Below are 16,742 nucleotides of genomic sequence, written 5' to 3' on the forward strand. Positions count from 1 at the left end.
AAGATCAATCTGGTATACGTGAAGAAAACAAGCTTTGGGCGTTTTCTGCATAGGTCAGAGCTTACACCTGCCATTCTCCAGACTGTGTGATCTTAGTGTGGTGGCTTCAAAGCACAGGCTTCATCTTTTTCAGAAACAAAATTGTTTGTAATAAAACATTATTTAATATGTTCAAAACACTGTATGAGGATACTGGAAGGTCGAATGGGGTAATGCCTATGACGTGCTCGGTCCAGGGCTACAAATAAGAGCTCAGTAAACAAAAAGCTGCTGAAACATACGCTGTAAGATAGCCTGTGTCTGTCAAGTGACTTAGATAGGCCATATAATGCGAGTTAGGCAAAGCATTTTTCTGGGGGCTAGGGAGACGACCCAGTCAGCAATGTATTTGTTGTGCAAGAATGAAGACTCAAGTTCAATCCCCAGCAACTATGTGAAAAGGGGGGTACATTCTGCACATCATGTGATCTCAGTGATGGAGAAGTGGAGACATATGGATTTCCACAGCTCCTGGCTGGCCAGCCCAGCTAATCATCAGGGAGTTTGGGGTTCAGTGAGAGATTGCTCTCCCCTCTCACATCCCCGCAAAGTGGAACTGCCTGGGGAAGACATGTGCACACACACGATGCAAACATAACACACAGTGCCACACAGACTCCCTACTTTTCTATAGTGCATTTTATGGGCAGTATCTGGAACACTTACCTGTGGTCAGGACCTGGCTGTGGACAGGAACATCAGATACCTGTGACACCTCCTGCCCCTCAGCCTCTGGCTTTTCTGGGCCAGTGCCACAATTCTTCTCTGCCCTTGGTTAGGAGAATGACTAAGCGGGAGGCAGGAGTGATATGATTCTGCTGATTTCTGGGTTTTTTTCAGCTGTGAATGAACAAGAACTGCAATTAGGCAGGAACGCCTGAGCCATGCTGCATGAGTGTAAAAGGCCCTACTCTCTTGTCCGTCAGTGCTGGGGTTTGAACCCAGGGTCTTGCATGTGCTAGGCAAGCGTTCTACCTCTGAGCTAAACTCTCAGCCACACTCAGCTGTCATAGTGTCATATGTCAGAAACTGTAGAGGTTCCGTCGTGTGAAGACAATGTAGGTTATCTACTGGGGAGAGCGCTTGGCTGCATCGCTGGTGTGTGTACATGAGCGTTTATCTGTTGGCCATAGTGATCCTATGACATGTGTCTGTGCTACTGCTAAACACTCTAGCAACTATAGCCGTAGCATTTATCGAGTGCTTACTGTATACTAGGTACCGTGACAAGCACTTTTCACATCTATTTGTTTCGTCCTTACTATACAATCATCAACCCCACTTTACGGTAATGAAAACAGACCCAGGTGATTATGGAGCCTGTCAAAATCTCTATAGTTTAAAATTTTCATTGTCTATATTTTCTTAGTTCTACATATCATTCACTTTTATTTATTTATTTAGAGAATTTCCTTGCATTCTCATGTAGATATATTTCTCCTGGAGATATTTGTTTGTTTAAGGACAAACTCATAGTTGATCTGTTACAGCAATCCACCTGCCTCGGCCTACCAAATTTTGGGGTTACAGGTTTGAGTCATCTGTCTGGATAAAAAGGGAGTGTTAATAAACTTGTAGTTGGGGCTTCCGTAATAGTAAGATAGGACCTTTGAATCAGGGATTTTTTTTTTTTTTTAAACAAGGTTTCTCTGTAGCTTTGGTGCCTGTCTCTGGACTAGGTCTTTTAGGCCAGGCTGGCCTCAAACTCACAGAGATCTGTCTGCCTCTGCCTCCCGGGTGCTGGGATTAAAGGCGGGCACCATCATCACCCGGCGAATCAGGGATACTTTAATGGCATTGATAGGGACTTTCAGAGAACACACAAAAGACGAAAGCATAATTTAAGGATAAGACAATGAGTGGGGCCGGAAAGTAGAATGTTACACGGGCTGCCCTGGTTAAGCCCAGCAGGCTACAAAATAAAACAAAAATAGGTGGCGTTGGAAAGATGGTTCCGCAGATGAAAGTGTTTGGCATCAAGCCTGGGGTTCTGAGTTCAATCCCAGAGACCATGTGAAAGGAGAGAATCAACCCCCAAAAGTTATCCTCTGACCTCCACTTGTAAGCCATATCAACAAACTTAATCCAAATTATTTTCTAAGTTAAATGATTTGCTAATGGACTCCAGTCTCAAGCTTCCTCGAGAACAGTGAAGAGTGAAGGCCTGCAAGCACTGCTATGACTTGCTGATGACTTTGTTTTGAGGAAGGCCTTGTATTCATTTTCAAGCTCCAGAACAGGGCATTTTTCTTGCTGGGGGTGGTAAAAGTTCGTGGGGAGACGTGGAGAGCGGTTGCTCTGCTTCGCCTTCAGACCCTTCCTAAAATGAGAGTGAGGTACAGGGCTCCCCATCCACACCCCATTGAAGTGACAATGGCAAATCCCCTTTTTGAAGGGGTTGCTGGGGGAATGTCCTGGATGCGTGTTCCCTTTAAGGGAGTGTCATTTGGAAGCTGACCTGTTTGGAAGAAACAACTTGGGTCAATCAATTGAACTAGGGGTATTGGGTCATCTTTGGGGTCAGTAGAAATTCTCTCCAGCATATTATGAAAGGAGACTAAGCCTGGCTGCTTCGATGGTCTAGGAACTTGGATCTAGCCCTAGGGTGCTGCACCAGCACTCCACGCTTATGCTTACAGCTGTGTGGCAGCAAACTGCCTGGGCTTCTGCCTTTCCCGCCTCTGTAGAAAGATCAAAACGGAGACCCCCCCGGCAAAGGGGAGATGGGGATACTGTGCCATGAGGGAGTAACAGAACGCATCCGCGCTCTTTGTGAAGAAGAAAGAAGAAGAAGAAGAAGAAGAAGAAGAAGAAGAAGAAGAAGAAGAAGAAGAAGAAGAAGAAGAAGAAGAAGAAGAAGAAGAAGAAGAAGAAGAAGAGAGGATAAAGGGCTTTGATGGTGGACACAGGAACGGGGGCGTTAAGTGAGGAACGAGATACCGGTTAACCGAAGGAAAAGCAGGAAACGCCTTTAAGGGCAATTGGCCTCACCAGCTCATAAGGAATCTGCCCTGCAACTCGCGTCTGGGCACGTAAGCACGGGTGTGCAGTGATCACTCCCACTGCAGCCCAGGTCGTTATCAGCGGCTTTCACAGATCTGTAGTGGCGCGGGGGTGGGGGTGGGGAGAGCTGGAGGAGCGGGGACCATCGGGTGCATCCCGCCTCTCTGAGAGGGTGGAGGTGGGGATCTAAGAAGATTGGCATCCCGATGCGCCCCTCCTCCCAGCAGCTCTCCTCTCCAGCCCAGTCCTAGAAGGAGACACAGGCCGGTGGCCACTTGCCAAGTCAGGCTTGGGCGGCAAAGGAGGAGGGGCAGGGCCCCCGGGAGGTGGCCTTTGCGATACTAGGGCCGCTCCTGCAGACTCTGGCCGTGCGGGAGTGAGCAGGCTGTACAAAAGGCCCCGGCGGGGCAAGGTGGGTCTGCGACAGGAGGTGGGCTCCAGACCCTCCCACCTGTTGTGGGGCGCGGTGGGCTGCAGAGATGGGTCGCTACTCCGGCAAGACGTGCCGGCTGCTGTTCATGTTGGTGCTCACCGTGGTCTTCTTCGTGGCCGAGCTGGTGTCGGGGTACCTGGGCAACTCCATCGCGCTGCTCTCGGACTCGTTCAACATGCTGTCTGACCTGATCTCGCTGTGCGTGGGCCTGGGCTCTGGCTACATCGCGCGGCGTGGTACCCGCAGCTCGGGCGCCACCTACGGCTATGCTCGGGCCGAGGTGGTGGGCGCGCTCAGCAACGCGGTCTTCCTCACCGCGCTCTGCTTCACCATCTTCGTGGAGGCCGTGCTACGCCTCGCGCGGCCCGAGCGCATCGACGACCCGGAGCTGGTGCTCATCGTGGGCGCCCTGGGGCTGGCAGTCAACGTGGTGGGGCTGCTCATCTTCCAGGACTGCGGCGCCTGTTTTGCGTGCTGCACCCGGGGGCGCCGGACCCGCCCTCCGCAGCCGCCACATCAGGGGGGCCCTTGTGGTCCTTTGGGAAGTCCCCAAGGAGCTGCAGCAGCCACAGCCCCCGGCTCAGACGCAGTAGTGACTCTCCGAGGGGCCTCGACCGGAAAAAAGCTGCAGGAGGGCGCGACCGTGTTCTCGAATGTAGCAGGTGCCTTTCGGTTGCATCCTTCTGTACTGGGACCACTTTGTCCTTCCTCTTATCCCCCCACCCCATGCATCTGGTCCCTTTTTCTCATCCACTCCCTCCTTTTCCTTTTGTTTCCTGACTGACAACAACAACAAAAATCCTCTACGCAGCCCATTTTGCCCCTCTTGTAACTTAACTTTCCTCCCTTCCTTCTTTCTTCTCCCTTCCCTGCCTTCTCCCCAACTCCCACATTTCCCCCTTCCTCCTTTCCTCCTTGACCCCGCAGTCCTTATCCTCTCCTTTTTCCTTGTGGCAGCATTGATCTTGGAAATCAATTCTTATTATTGGGCAATAGGGAGCACTGCCTAACCCTCCCCTCCCCTTCCCTGGTGCTGCTATCTGGACTTGTTTCCTTCCTTGACACATCAATGTCAGGGCTATCCTCTGCCTTTTGGGTATTGTGGGTTTGGGAATAGGTGTAGGCTTATACTTGCCCTGTTTAAATTTGAAAAGTGTGTGTGAAGTCCAAGGGTGGTCCGTGGGCTTCCTCTGGGTTGAAAAGCCCCTGTCTGGGCTGAGTGTGGGAGAGGTGGGGACTCCCATATACTAGGAGGTATTGAACGTAACAAAACTGCATTTTGAGTTCATTGGTTCTTTTTGTTTGTAGAACTTATACACAACACAAGGTTTCTTCTTTGAATGCAGGTGATTCCCTGAACACCCAGAATGAACCAGAAGAGACAACGAAAAAAGAGAAAAAATCTGAAGCCCTGAATATCAGAGGTAGGATTGTCTTTGGACTAGCTTGGGACCCTTTCCCATAGTTCACAGGACTGGGCTGCAGCTATGACTTTTGTCCGGCTTTCAGTAAGGCAACAGTGTGTTGGAGAATAGGTCAGTTACCTGCAGACTATGACCCTCTCCTCTTGCCTAATCATTGCATTGATGTTTGGGGGGAAAGCTAGTTGCTAATGATTTATCTTTGCTCCAATTAAGTCTCGCTACAGCTGCTGGCTGCACAGGTCGGCATCACGTTCTTCTGAGTCACACATATGTGTCGTGTTCTTAGCTTCATATATCAGTGTCATAACCTCCTGATTGCTACATATGTATCATGTTCTACTAATCTCCACATGTCAATCATGTTCTCCTGAGTTCCACAAATGATTGTTGCCTTCTACTGAGTACCACATATGAGTGTTGTGTTCTCCTGACCTCCACATTATCAGTAAAATATTCTCCTTATCTTCACATGTAAATGCCATGTTCTTCTGAGCACACATATCAATGCCATGTTCTCTTGACCTCCACATACATATCATGTTCTTCTGATGTCCACACATCGGTCATATTCTCCTGACCACCACATTATCAGTGACATGTTGTCCTGATCTCCACATGTGAATGCCATTTTCTCCTGATCCCCACATATCAATACCATGCTCTCCAGACCTCTACACATGTGTCATGGTCTCCTCAAATCCACACATGTATCAAGTTCTCCTGGTCCCTATACCTCAATGTCATGCTCGGATCTCTTATATCAGTATACTCTCTCCTGATGTCCGCATATGGACACATGAATATCATGTTTGACTGATCTCCACACATCAATATCATGTTCTTCTGATCTCCATATGTGTATCATGTTCTTCTCATATCTACATATGTATCATGTTCTCATGAACCCTTCAACCAGGGCCAGGTTGGTCTGAGCTGATCTCCACACATCCATGTCACATGACTGCTATACTTGATTTTCTACTTTCATGAATATTATTGACATACAATGCACCCTATTTATTTAAGAAGATGTGTGTGTGTGTGTGTGTGTGTGTGTGTGTGTGCTGGGGATGGGACCCAGGCCTTGTCCATGCTAAATACATGCTGTCCCGTTGATCCATATCCAAAGCCTCATTGCAGCTTATTTTAACTGGCTATGATTTGTTTGTTTGGAGACAGGGTCCTGTTATATAGCCATGCTGGCCTGGGACTCACTATGTAGTGCAGGCCAACCTTGAACTTGTGACAGTCCTCCTCTCTTAGTCCCCTCCCGGCTGGAATTGCAGCATATTTTCCACTATGCTTGGTGTTGACTGTGATTTTGCTAATGGTGGAAAAAAAGCAAACTGGTCCACTACCTAAGTCTCTGCCCCGTGTGACATTATCGGATGTCTTTATTGCCACAGTTCTTTATAGTAGAAATTTGCTGAGAAAGGGACCATATCCTGATTCAAACTCTCACTTCCAGGTTCAAAGTTGAGGGTCTGGTGAAACCATCATTCTTCCTACCCTTTGTTCAAAGTCAGCGGTGCTGGGAGTCACAAGGGAGCTCTCTCCCTGGACCCTGCTGTAGCCAGCATCTTTCCTTTGTAACTTCTTAGATATTTTTCTAGTAGAGTGATTTTAGCCTTAGTTCCCAATCTTTGTGTGTGTGTGTGTGTGTGTGTTTGTGTGAACAGTGTCTCTTGGTAGCCTAAGTTGGTCTTTACAGATTAGGAGACATAATCTAGAGAGTGTAGCAGCATCCCCAAAGTCCCCTTGGCTAGCGGCAGAGTTGGGCTGTAGTCTCAGCTCTCTTTTCACACATATGGCTCTTCCCATAGTCACACACGCCTCTGGCCTCCGGAAAGGAATGGCTTGCTTCTCTAGTAGGCATATCCCACTTCTTGACTGATGACTGTTGTAGCAGGGCCCAATTTACCGTGGGCTATAAGAAGTCATGGGGAGAAAGGCAGTAAGCAGTGTTCCTCCATAGTCTCTGCATCAGCTCCTTCCTCCAGGTTCCTGCCATGCTTGAGTTCCTGCCTTGATTTCCCTTAGGGACAGACCAAGTTGCTTTTCGTCACGGTCCTTATCCCATCAATAGAAAGCAAACTAAGACACATGACAAGCATTTTAACCAATAGACCACCACCTCAGTTCCACAAGCCATCTCTTCATTTTCACCACGGTTACTCTTATCGTAATGGGAATAAGAGATAAATTCATCTTTTGCCACAAAAGTGTAGGCGCAACCCTTTTTAAGTTCTCTATAGTGGCTGATATATCAGTGGCTGATATAATAAATGTTAATAATAGGGTCAAGCTTGCTGCATTAAAACACTGTCACAGCATGTCAGCAGCATCATAAGCAGATGAATGGCCGTGTGACATCACTTGAGAAGACATCTCCTTTGATGAGATATTTCTCATTTTCTCCAGAGAGAAAGCTCCCATCTTTTCCTGGTGCCCTGTGATTGCGCACACACACAGACAGCTTTGAAGGCTGTCTTCCATCCTGGATTTTAACTTGGGTCAAATTGACAGTATTGGTATATGCCAGTTTCAGGGGATAGTGGCAATTTTTATGGAAAGTCAGCGTGCGAAGGCCAAGGGCGGAGGTCTTCTGCCTTTGCAGAGTAACCCTGTAGGCACTGCAACTAATCAGGAGATGGGGGCGTCCATGGGGATCTTTGTCTCTCAGGACACCTGGCAGGTTCATCTCTGGAAATCACAACTATGCCAGCACTTCTTCCTACACATTGCCTCTCTGCCTTCCCCCGACCCACTGTCTCAGTCCTGTAGCCTCTCCTTCCCACATCCCAGTGCTGCTGCACAGGTGAGCAGGTAGACCCTCTGCTAGCTCCAGTTTGGTGATGCTGGCTGATTATCCCCCTCCCCCAGATGCCTGCAATGGTATCCACCTGCAGTGGTGTGGTGAGGGTCCCACGCACTCTCTGGTATGAGCAGAGGACTCCACAGTTGGTACCCATCATTACTTGTAACTCCAGGTTAGTGCTTACAAGGACCTGAGATATTGTCACGTGTACCATGGGGACCAATTTCTGAGGAAAGGGAGGTGGATCATCAGCCTTATCTCATGTGAGACCCATCTTTAGTAGGCTTTGTGGCTCATAGAGATAGCATCAGGGTCTGAGGTTACCTGTCTCTTCCCTGTAAGGCATCTTTCATTCAGGCCTCCCTGGAACCCTGCCTGAGTGGCAGTGTTCTCCCGGGGCTGCCTGCTGCGGTCAGTCTCTTCCTTAGGGATCCCTCAGTGTTCTCATCAAGGTGACCCCCTCCTTTTCCCCGTTGTCACTGACACACCCAGCTCAGAATCTGGGCGACTGTGACAGCAGCCAGGCACTACTTTTTTTTTTTTCCAAAAAAACTAGAAGAAAAGATTGAGGTTTTTTTTTTTTTATTTTAACTTTTAACATAAAGAAAAGGGAAAGAAAGGTTCAAGGGGCTCGATATTTGACTTAATATTACATAGTGTGACCATGTGTCAGAATAGCACAGGGAGCTTGGCTCAGTGGTACATAACAGTCCCCTCAGCACCCCAGAAGCTGGGAGAGGAGAAATGTGAACTGGAGACCAGCCTGGACTAGATAGTGAGGCCCTGTCTCAAAACAAAAAAAGGACCAAAATAAACATTGCCCCCACCGGCAAAACAAGTTAAAACAATTCCCCAATGTATTCAATTTTCATTGATCAGTTACAGTGAAAATTTCCCTTCCCATCTTGCCGGGGAGCTATGATTCTGTGATTCTTTAGATAATGGACACCCCTTCTTCACCCTTTCTTTGACTTGGAAATTCTGTGATTTTGCATTTCAAGACATTAGCAGGTGGGGGTGTAGTTTTGTGGTAGGGCACTCACCTTGAGTGTTGTAGATCCTGAGTTCTAGTCCAGCACTGAAGATACACTCTATGTCTATGTGGAGAGATGGGGGTGGGGTAACAATTTCATCAACTGTGCTATATTATTGGTGGTGGACCTTGAACCTACAGCTTCGTGCACGCTAAACACACACACTACCCTTGTGATCTTCACCCCACCCACCGCTTTCTTTCCAGCTGAAGTTCGTGATGGTTTGGGCCCTAAATTCTGCTTAGCAGAGTTTAACCATCCCACCGGAGGTGGGGAGTGGAGCTTGTGTAGGACAGGGTGCGATGGTCTTCTACCCTCTTCCCTAACCTTCTGCTGCTGTTCTCCAGAGTCACACTCTGTGGATCCAGGTCGGCCTTGTAGCTAGCCTTCTCCTTAATCCTCCTGCGTGCTGGGACCACAGTCCCCAGTCACTGCTCTGGCTGTCCCTCTAGCTGTGTGCCTCTAGGAAGTGAGGTGGGACCCTTCCCCCCCATTAGATTTAAGTGAGGCTACGGGTCCTGAGATAGTAGCTTTTCCTATCTGGGCAGTAACATTAGGTACTATCACCAAGAAAGCAAAGACTTTCTTTGCGTGCGTCAGGGGAACAGGTGAGTAGGGCCACTCCTGGCAAGGTTCTGAATTTCTCTCCTGTGGCTGGGAACAGGGATGGGGGAGAATGGGAGGCAGAGACTAGAAAGTGGGACTGTCTCATGTATATATTGAACCAGTGTCCTGTTGCTTTAAGTAACCAGTCAGTAAAAGGCACAGGGACAACGCCATTGACCAGGGGTGTCACTCAGAGGCCAGGAAGTGGGAGCAGCTTCATTCAAACACCTTCCAGGCCAGACCATTCAGTCTCGTCCATGAGCGAGCAGTGAGCAATCGGAATCATTATCAGTTCTACTGAGCGAACCCTTTGGATACCTGCAGCAGCCGAGCAGACCTTCCTTAGCTACATGCATTCTTGTAGAACAATCTTTTGACAACTTCTACGTGCATTCAAATCACCCTGGCAGTCTTGTTCAAACACCCACTTGGATTTGACGGCTGTATGATTTTGGGGAAGTCGCTTAGCCATCCAGTGCAATTTCCCCCTTTGTAGAGTGGAGAGGGAACCTCAGGCGGACCTTGGAGGGCGGGGTTCCCCTCTGTCCTGCGTCATCCTTTTCCTCTGGTTTCTCTTAGCACTGTCTCACATACGGTTCATTCCCGTGCTGTGTGTTTTACTGTTTCTATCTCTTCTAAGAGACTGCTTTCTTCAAGTTTAGCTCTTTCTGTCTCATGAGGACCGACTGCTGCTGCTGGTGGATGGGTGGGTGGGCGTACTGGGTGGATTTTAATTCCACCATGAGCTCTGCAACTTCACGCACCCTGACCAGGGTCCCCATCTAAACGCTCAAGCTTAGCAGTTCTCTTGGTGACTTCAATGGCTGGTTTTGCTCTTTGCACTTCTAAGCATATAGATCAGAAGTTCAATATTCTATTTTATTATTTTATTTTATACTGGGTCTTACTAGGTAACTCTGCCTGCCCCGTAGCTCACAGATATCTGTCTGCTTCTGCTTCCAAATTGCTGTAATTAAAGGCGTGTTCCACCACACATTCTTTTACGGCCAGATACCCTGTACCCAGCACCAGTTTGGCCTGGCATCCCTCCTACTTCCAACACTGCTGGAATGTCACCCACTGCTTCTGTGAAGTATCAGATGGTGGGTGGCCTTTTGTGTTGACCCACCTCCATCACTTTTGGATACTCCACCTTTATGGCCTTGGCAGTTTCATTATTTTTTTTAATTTTTGTTTATTTATTTGTGTTTTTATGAGACAGGGTCTTAGTATGTGGCCTTACAGAGAGGCCTGGAAGTCTCTTTGTGGGCTAGGCTGGCCTGAAAATCTCCATGTAGTCTAGGCTGACCCTGAACTGTCTATCCTTTTGCCTCAGCCTTCTGGGTAGTTGGATTGTAGATGGGCACCATCATACCCAGTCACAGGTAGTTATTTATTGCATGGACAATAAATAAGCATCACATGCATGCACATTCATGCATGTGTAGTGATCACAGGACAACTTTCAGGAGTTAGATCTCTCCTTTCTACCACGTGGATCTTGGGGATCGAACTTTAGGTGTTGGGCTCGGCAGCCAGGGCCTCCATCTCTGAACCATTGCCATGGTCTGTTGACGGGTGTCCTTAATGTGAACCCGGTGATTTGAAGCTCTTGACTGGTGTGATTTTGTGGGGTGTGCTGGGTCGTGTGAATGACAGACACCCCCTTTCTCAGCTCATGACAGGACCCACGTGGAACCGAGACTCTAATGAATTCTGCTGCTGCTGGTGCTCTGATTTCAAGGGCGCAATTCTGGAGTTCCTTTCAGGAACACAAATTCTTTGTTTCTACAGTTTTAACCCCACTGACTAGATTTTCCCTGGATTTTCTGAATTCTGTTTTAATGTGCATCACAGCCCAGACCTTCTTTGCCGAGGATTGCATCTCCCCTGCAATGAATTGGCTGAGAACTTTAGAACCCACACCTTTTTTTCCACTTTGAGGCAGGACCAAGGCCTCCCTGCCATATTTAGGCTGAGCAAGGTATTCTTCCAAAAAGAATGGGCTCCAAAAAGCCAGTTCAAGCACTAGGGATAAATCCTGGTCCCACTGCCAATGGTTCCACAGACTGCCCAAGCCTCACAAATGTCACCCACATTCAGAGGGTCTAGTTTGGTCCTATGCAGTAGAACCTACAGCTTTAACCCTTATGTGTAGAGTTTTAGTTTATGTAATTGTGACCAACGGCTTTTTATTCAGAGGAAACTTCTTCAGGCCACTAAGCAGCACGGAGATAACGATGGGCCAGTGAGAAGTAGACCGGGGTCTCCGGGAAAAGTGGGAGTGAGTTGGGGTTGAGGGAAGCCAGAGACCCCAAAGAACCATTCTTGATGTGTCATGGTTCTGTCTGAACCTATACACAAGGGACAGAATGATTGCCCGGCATGGGTGAGACGCTGGGTTCCATCCCCTGGCAACCATAAGAACAGCAATAAAAGATGATGGGGCCTCCATCATGTTGAGCGCATAAGGGATTCTGGAGGGGAGCCACACCCGACACCTGACTCATGGAGTATATAATAAAGACACAGACTTTGAAACCAGGCATGGTGGCGCATGCCTGCAGTCCCAGCACTGGGCTGCCAAAGCTGGAATATTTGGAGTTTGAGGCCAGCCTGGGCTACACAGTGAGACTTCTTCTCGAATAAAAAAATTAAACAAAGGCTTCAAAGAATTTGATGTGCAGATGCTTGCTGAACGAGCACCGCATTGTTTGCTCAGCTCTGTTTCCCATCATGCCCTTTGGTGGTGGTTGGGGCGGGGGATGATGCAGCAGTATTGGCTGGTGACACACGAGGTGACAGCTAGCTCAGGTTCTTCCTAGGCCATACCTCTTCCTGGGCTCTCTGGGTCCTGGGTTGCTGGCCTTAAATTTCTTTTTTTTTTTTTGTTTAAATTGTTTTTAATTAAAAAATTGAAATTGAAACAAAATTATATCATTTACCTTTAAAAAACATTTTCATGAGAGAGAGAGAGAGAGAGAGAGAGCGAGAGAGAGAGAATATGAGAATGTGGTATACATGTGGAAGATAGAGGACAGAGGCCACCTTGCGGGAGTGCCACATTGTTCTACCACAGGGTCCTGGCGACCAACCCCAGGTAGCAGGTGCTCCCCACTTGCTTGAACTATCACATGGCTCTGGCCTGAGATTTTGTTTTCTGAGTAGTTTCTATTGTATATTGTTTGTTTTAAGATCATCTTACTACGTAGCTTAGGCTGTCCTCCTGCCTCAGTCTCCCAAATGCTGAGGTGACAGGTGTCTATCACACACTGGTGTTGTTGTTGTTTTAAATTCTGACCTATTCAGCGCTCTAAGGTTTGCGAGCTGGGATCACAGATTGTCGGTTGGCTCCAACCCTCGGCTCTGGGACTTACTGGTCTGCTTTCCTTTCTGGCAGGTGTTCTTTTGCATGTGATGGGAGATGCCTTGGGGTCTGTGATCGTGGTCATCACGGCCATCATATTCTATGTTCATCCGCTGAGACCGGAAGACCCGTGTAACTGGGAATGCTACATTGACCCCAGTTTGACTATCATCATGGTCATTATTATTTTGTCGTCTGCTTTTCCTCTAATCAAGGAGACTGCTGTCATCCTGCTGCAGATGGTCCCCAAGGGACTTAACATGGAAGAGCTGAGTAAGTGGACTGCGTGTAGAGGAGGACCCTTGACACTTTAGTGTCGCTCAATCTAGAGGGTTAGGGTCCCAGAGCATTGCTTGATTGGTGTGTTCTGAAGCACGTTGCATCTCCATGTGGTGGAGGCACACTTCATGTGGCTTGCGGTCTGGATGATAATTCATAGCTTCAAGAACCAAAGGTCCTTTGCAGCACGATTCTCTAACTCGCAAATTTTTGAGAATGTAAAACTTGGGCAAAATGCACTGCTGGACTGTTTGATCTCACGACAAAGGTGCGTTTTAATTCTATTAAGGTCACTCTGCAAGACCTAGATCTTTTTACCTTTTTAAATTTATACCTTTATACCTATGTGCCCCCTGAGAGATGAGTCATTCATGGTATAGTTAATGCCTTCCAGTTAGTTGACATGCATGAATCAGGGAGTTATTCAGTGGCAGAGTACACTGTGAAAAGGCCATATTAAAGGACCTTTCCTCAGGCTAGGGTGAAGCCTTCTCATTTGCTTTGCTCAGATGCCCACCTTGGTTATGTGCCTCAGAGGCTATAGGTTTCATAGACTTTGAATATATGCCTAGAAGTAGCACTCTGGTAAGTGATTTTGATCCATGCAGCTAAACTAGCCCATCTGTCTGTCTGTCTGTCTGCCTGTCTGCTTATCTATCTGCCTGTCTGTAAGTCTATCATCTACCTATCTCTATCATCTAGTCATCTATTGATCTATCCAATCATCCATCTATCTATCTTTCATCTACATATCAATTTATCAATCATCTATTAATCTCTGTATCTCTATGTATCTATTTATCTATCAATTACCTGTTTATCACCCATCTATCTGTAACCTATCTATCTATTTACCTGTTATCTATCTATCTATCTATCTATCTATCTATCTATCTATCTATCTATCTATCCATCCATCCATCTATCTATTTGAGATAGGGTCTCCCTATGTTGTCCTGACTGGCATGGAATTTGCTATGTAGACCAGGCTACCTTGGAACAGACTGTGCACATGTAGCCCAGGCTGCTCTAGAACTTACTGAGACTGATCTTGAACTTGCAATCTTTTTGCCCCAGGCTCTTGATTTACTTATAGACTAACACTGCATGATGTAGGAAATCAGAGGGAAGGGTGATTATGAGAAAATAGACTCTTGAGGGCAGTTCTTTTTGCTGTTGGCTGTGATAAACATACAGTCTTGGTGGGCAAGATTGGGACGTAGAACCCTCCCAAGATTCCAAGCTTCTGTTCTAGCACTCACTCTTGGCTGTTGTCTGCTCCTGTCTCTTGTAGTGAGCAAGCTCTCCAGCGTGCCTGGAATCAGCAGTGTGCACGAAGTACACATCTGGGAACTGATAAGTGGGAAGATCATTGCTACCCTGCACATCAAGTACCAGAAGGACACCGGGTACCAGGATGCCAGCAGAAAAATCCGAGAGATCTTCCACCATGCTGGAATCCACAGTGTGACCATCCAGTTTGAAGCAGTGGACTTGAAGGAATCCCTGGAGCAGAAGGACTTCTTGCTGAACTGCAGTGCTCCCTGCATCTACCAGAGCTGCGCTAAGAAGCTGTGCTGTCCCCCGGGGACACTGCCACTGGCTCTCGTCAATGGCTGTGCCGAGCAGAACGGTGGGCCCCCTCGAGAGACTTACCGAAGCATAAGCGATGCTCAGGAAGTGACCATTGATATGGTTTTGGATGGCTCTCCGAGGCAGCAAGGGCAGACTCTTAGCAAGACTCAAGAGGGACAACATTGGGAAAACAGTACTCATTTTTAGTGGGTGCTCACACAAAATCAGACCGTCTGGACAAGCACTTTGGGTCACCAGCTCTGCTTGTGGAAAGAGCTTTGTGGGCATGTACCCTGTCAGTAGGGGTCGGACGTTTGAGATGTGAGTGTGGCAAGCCTTCTGGTTTTATGTGGTGGCTCACCCCTTTACACCACCCTGTGCGTCTCATGCTTCCCTGTGACAGTTTCCTAAACCAGGCTTCCCTAGCGTATGTGTCATGAACGTCAAAGGCTGGGACTCAGGACTCAAAGTCAGTCTTGTGGTGTCGGGGCTCGGGCGTGCTAAGGATCTGCTCTGTTACCAGATGTGCCCGCTAGCCCTTGCTTTTAAACTGATCAGAACTTCTAGCTGACTCTCAGGTGAGCTCAAAGCTTCAGTGGGTAGGGAAAAAAATGAAAGCACATGAACTATGATTTCCTCTCTTCCCCTCAAAGATCGAAAGTCGGCGATTTGTAGCACTGCAGAAATATATATTCCTAGGTCCATTCTTGGGCCACGAGAAACAGATACCTAATAAATAAATGCAAAACGCATAGTGATAGGGTGGACAAACAGGATGCCTCTCAACACATTAGAGGAGGTAGACTTTGCTGCAGTGGCGGGAAAGTGGGTTTTGGACCATCTCTTTGTTCTGTGAGGTGTGAGGGGCTAACATCTACTTTCTGCTGGGAACGAAGCTGTAGCTGTGGCGTGTTGCAGGTGTTTAATAGTGTAACACATTCTTTACACTCAGAAGTGTGGGGACAGGCTTCCACTTTCTTCCTGACTTACCATTTCTGAGAGTCTCCTGGTAGGATAGCTGCCGCTGATTGTTCTGTTCTGACAATGGTTTTATGATCACATTGATCCATGTAGGGGGATGATGAATATTCCGGGGGACAGCAGAATACTTATTCCTGCTAAATAAACAAGCTAGCCTGTCTCTGCTTTAATTAGGCATATTTAAAAGTATTTATTATAGTTGCTAACTAGTAACTGTATGGAAAAGTTGATATCCAACCAAGAAATGAAAAGTAATTTGATTGCTGATTTTTAATGTGTTTGGTGGCACTTAAAGTTTTATGTCTGTGACCCATGTTACCAAGTTCAAATAAATTGATGATGATATGATTTAGACATATAGCTGAACTGTATTGGTAGGAGAAAGTGCAGAAATGTCTGTCATGTGTTTTACACCTTGTTTGGGCATCCTCCTTTAACCAAAGCCTCATAGGTATAAGATGGGGATGTCTGACATAGGGAGCCCTCTGTGTTGGACAAGTTTCAAGGTCGACGGAAAGTGATCTTGTCCTAGGCTATCAGCTTTGATCCTATGGAGAAACAACACAGGATTCATCAGAAGTGGTGGATGGTCACAGAAACGGCACCCACATTTTCCAGTACAAGCACCATATTAAAGAAACTATCTTTATTGGGCGTGGTGACACGCCTGTAACCCCAGCTACTCAGGCGGTTGAGGAAGGAAAGTCACTTGAGCCCAGGAGTTCAGGCAAAATAGTGAGAGTCAGTTTTTTGGTTTTGTTTGTTTTCTTAATTATTAGTCTTAAATTTGGAGGCTGTTGGGCAGCTGTGGTCTGGAGTCTAAAAAATTGTTTGTTCCTTAGAAGTTGATTGGATTTAAATCAACCATCTGTAGGTAGATAGAAAAATATTTAAAACCTTTTTAATTCCCAGAAGTTTATTGCGTTAGATTATATGCATTTTCTAAGCCTTTAGAGGAGCAAAGATAAAATTTCTACTCTGGGCATCAAGCGTGTGACAGACGGACGAGCGGACTCCTAGGAGCCCGGTGTGGCCATGTGTGAGCAGGTTCCTCCATGTAACACGTTTAATGCTCTGGCTGAAGCCAAAGGAGAAATTTGTCCCTAACTTAATGAATCTGAATTCATACCACTCTGCCTTGTAGCTAAAGGAAAATCTGTAATTCTACAGTTTTCCTGCTACT

The 16,742-nt window shown here is 47.2% G+C and overlaps 1 protein-coding gene across 2 annotated transcripts in view; it reads left to right on the top strand.

Moving 5' to 3' along the window:
* Nucleotides 1-16,215, top strand: part of Slc30a10 (solute carrier family 30 member 10) — a 32,172-nt gene extending 15,957 nt beyond the window's left edge. The window contains exons 1-4 of one of the 2 annotated variants that reach the window (XM_057770392.1): nucleotides 3,386-4,137; nucleotides 4,822-4,899; nucleotides 12,758-12,997; nucleotides 14,298-16,215. In XM_057770392.1, coding sequence (XP_057626375.1) covers nucleotides 3,522-4,137; nucleotides 4,822-4,899; nucleotides 12,758-12,997; nucleotides 14,298-14,785 — 1,422 coding nt within the window. In that variant the 5' untranslated portion in view covers nucleotides 3,386-3,521 and the 3' untranslated portion in view covers nucleotides 14,786-16,215. Of the gene's footprint in view, nucleotides 1-3,385; nucleotides 4,138-4,821; nucleotides 4,900-12,757; nucleotides 12,998-14,297 lie in introns of those variants that run through there. The other variant, XM_057770391.1, reaches the window with a different exon arrangement.
* The last annotated feature ends 527 nt before the right edge of the window (nucleotides 16,216-16,742 follow it).

The sequence above is a fragment of the Chionomys nivalis genome, chromosome 5 (genome assembly GCF_950005125.1).
Source record: "Chionomys nivalis chromosome 5, mChiNiv1.1, whole genome shotgun sequence".
Lineage (NCBI taxonomy): Eukaryota > Metazoa > Chordata > Mammalia > Rodentia > Cricetidae > Chionomys > Chionomys nivalis.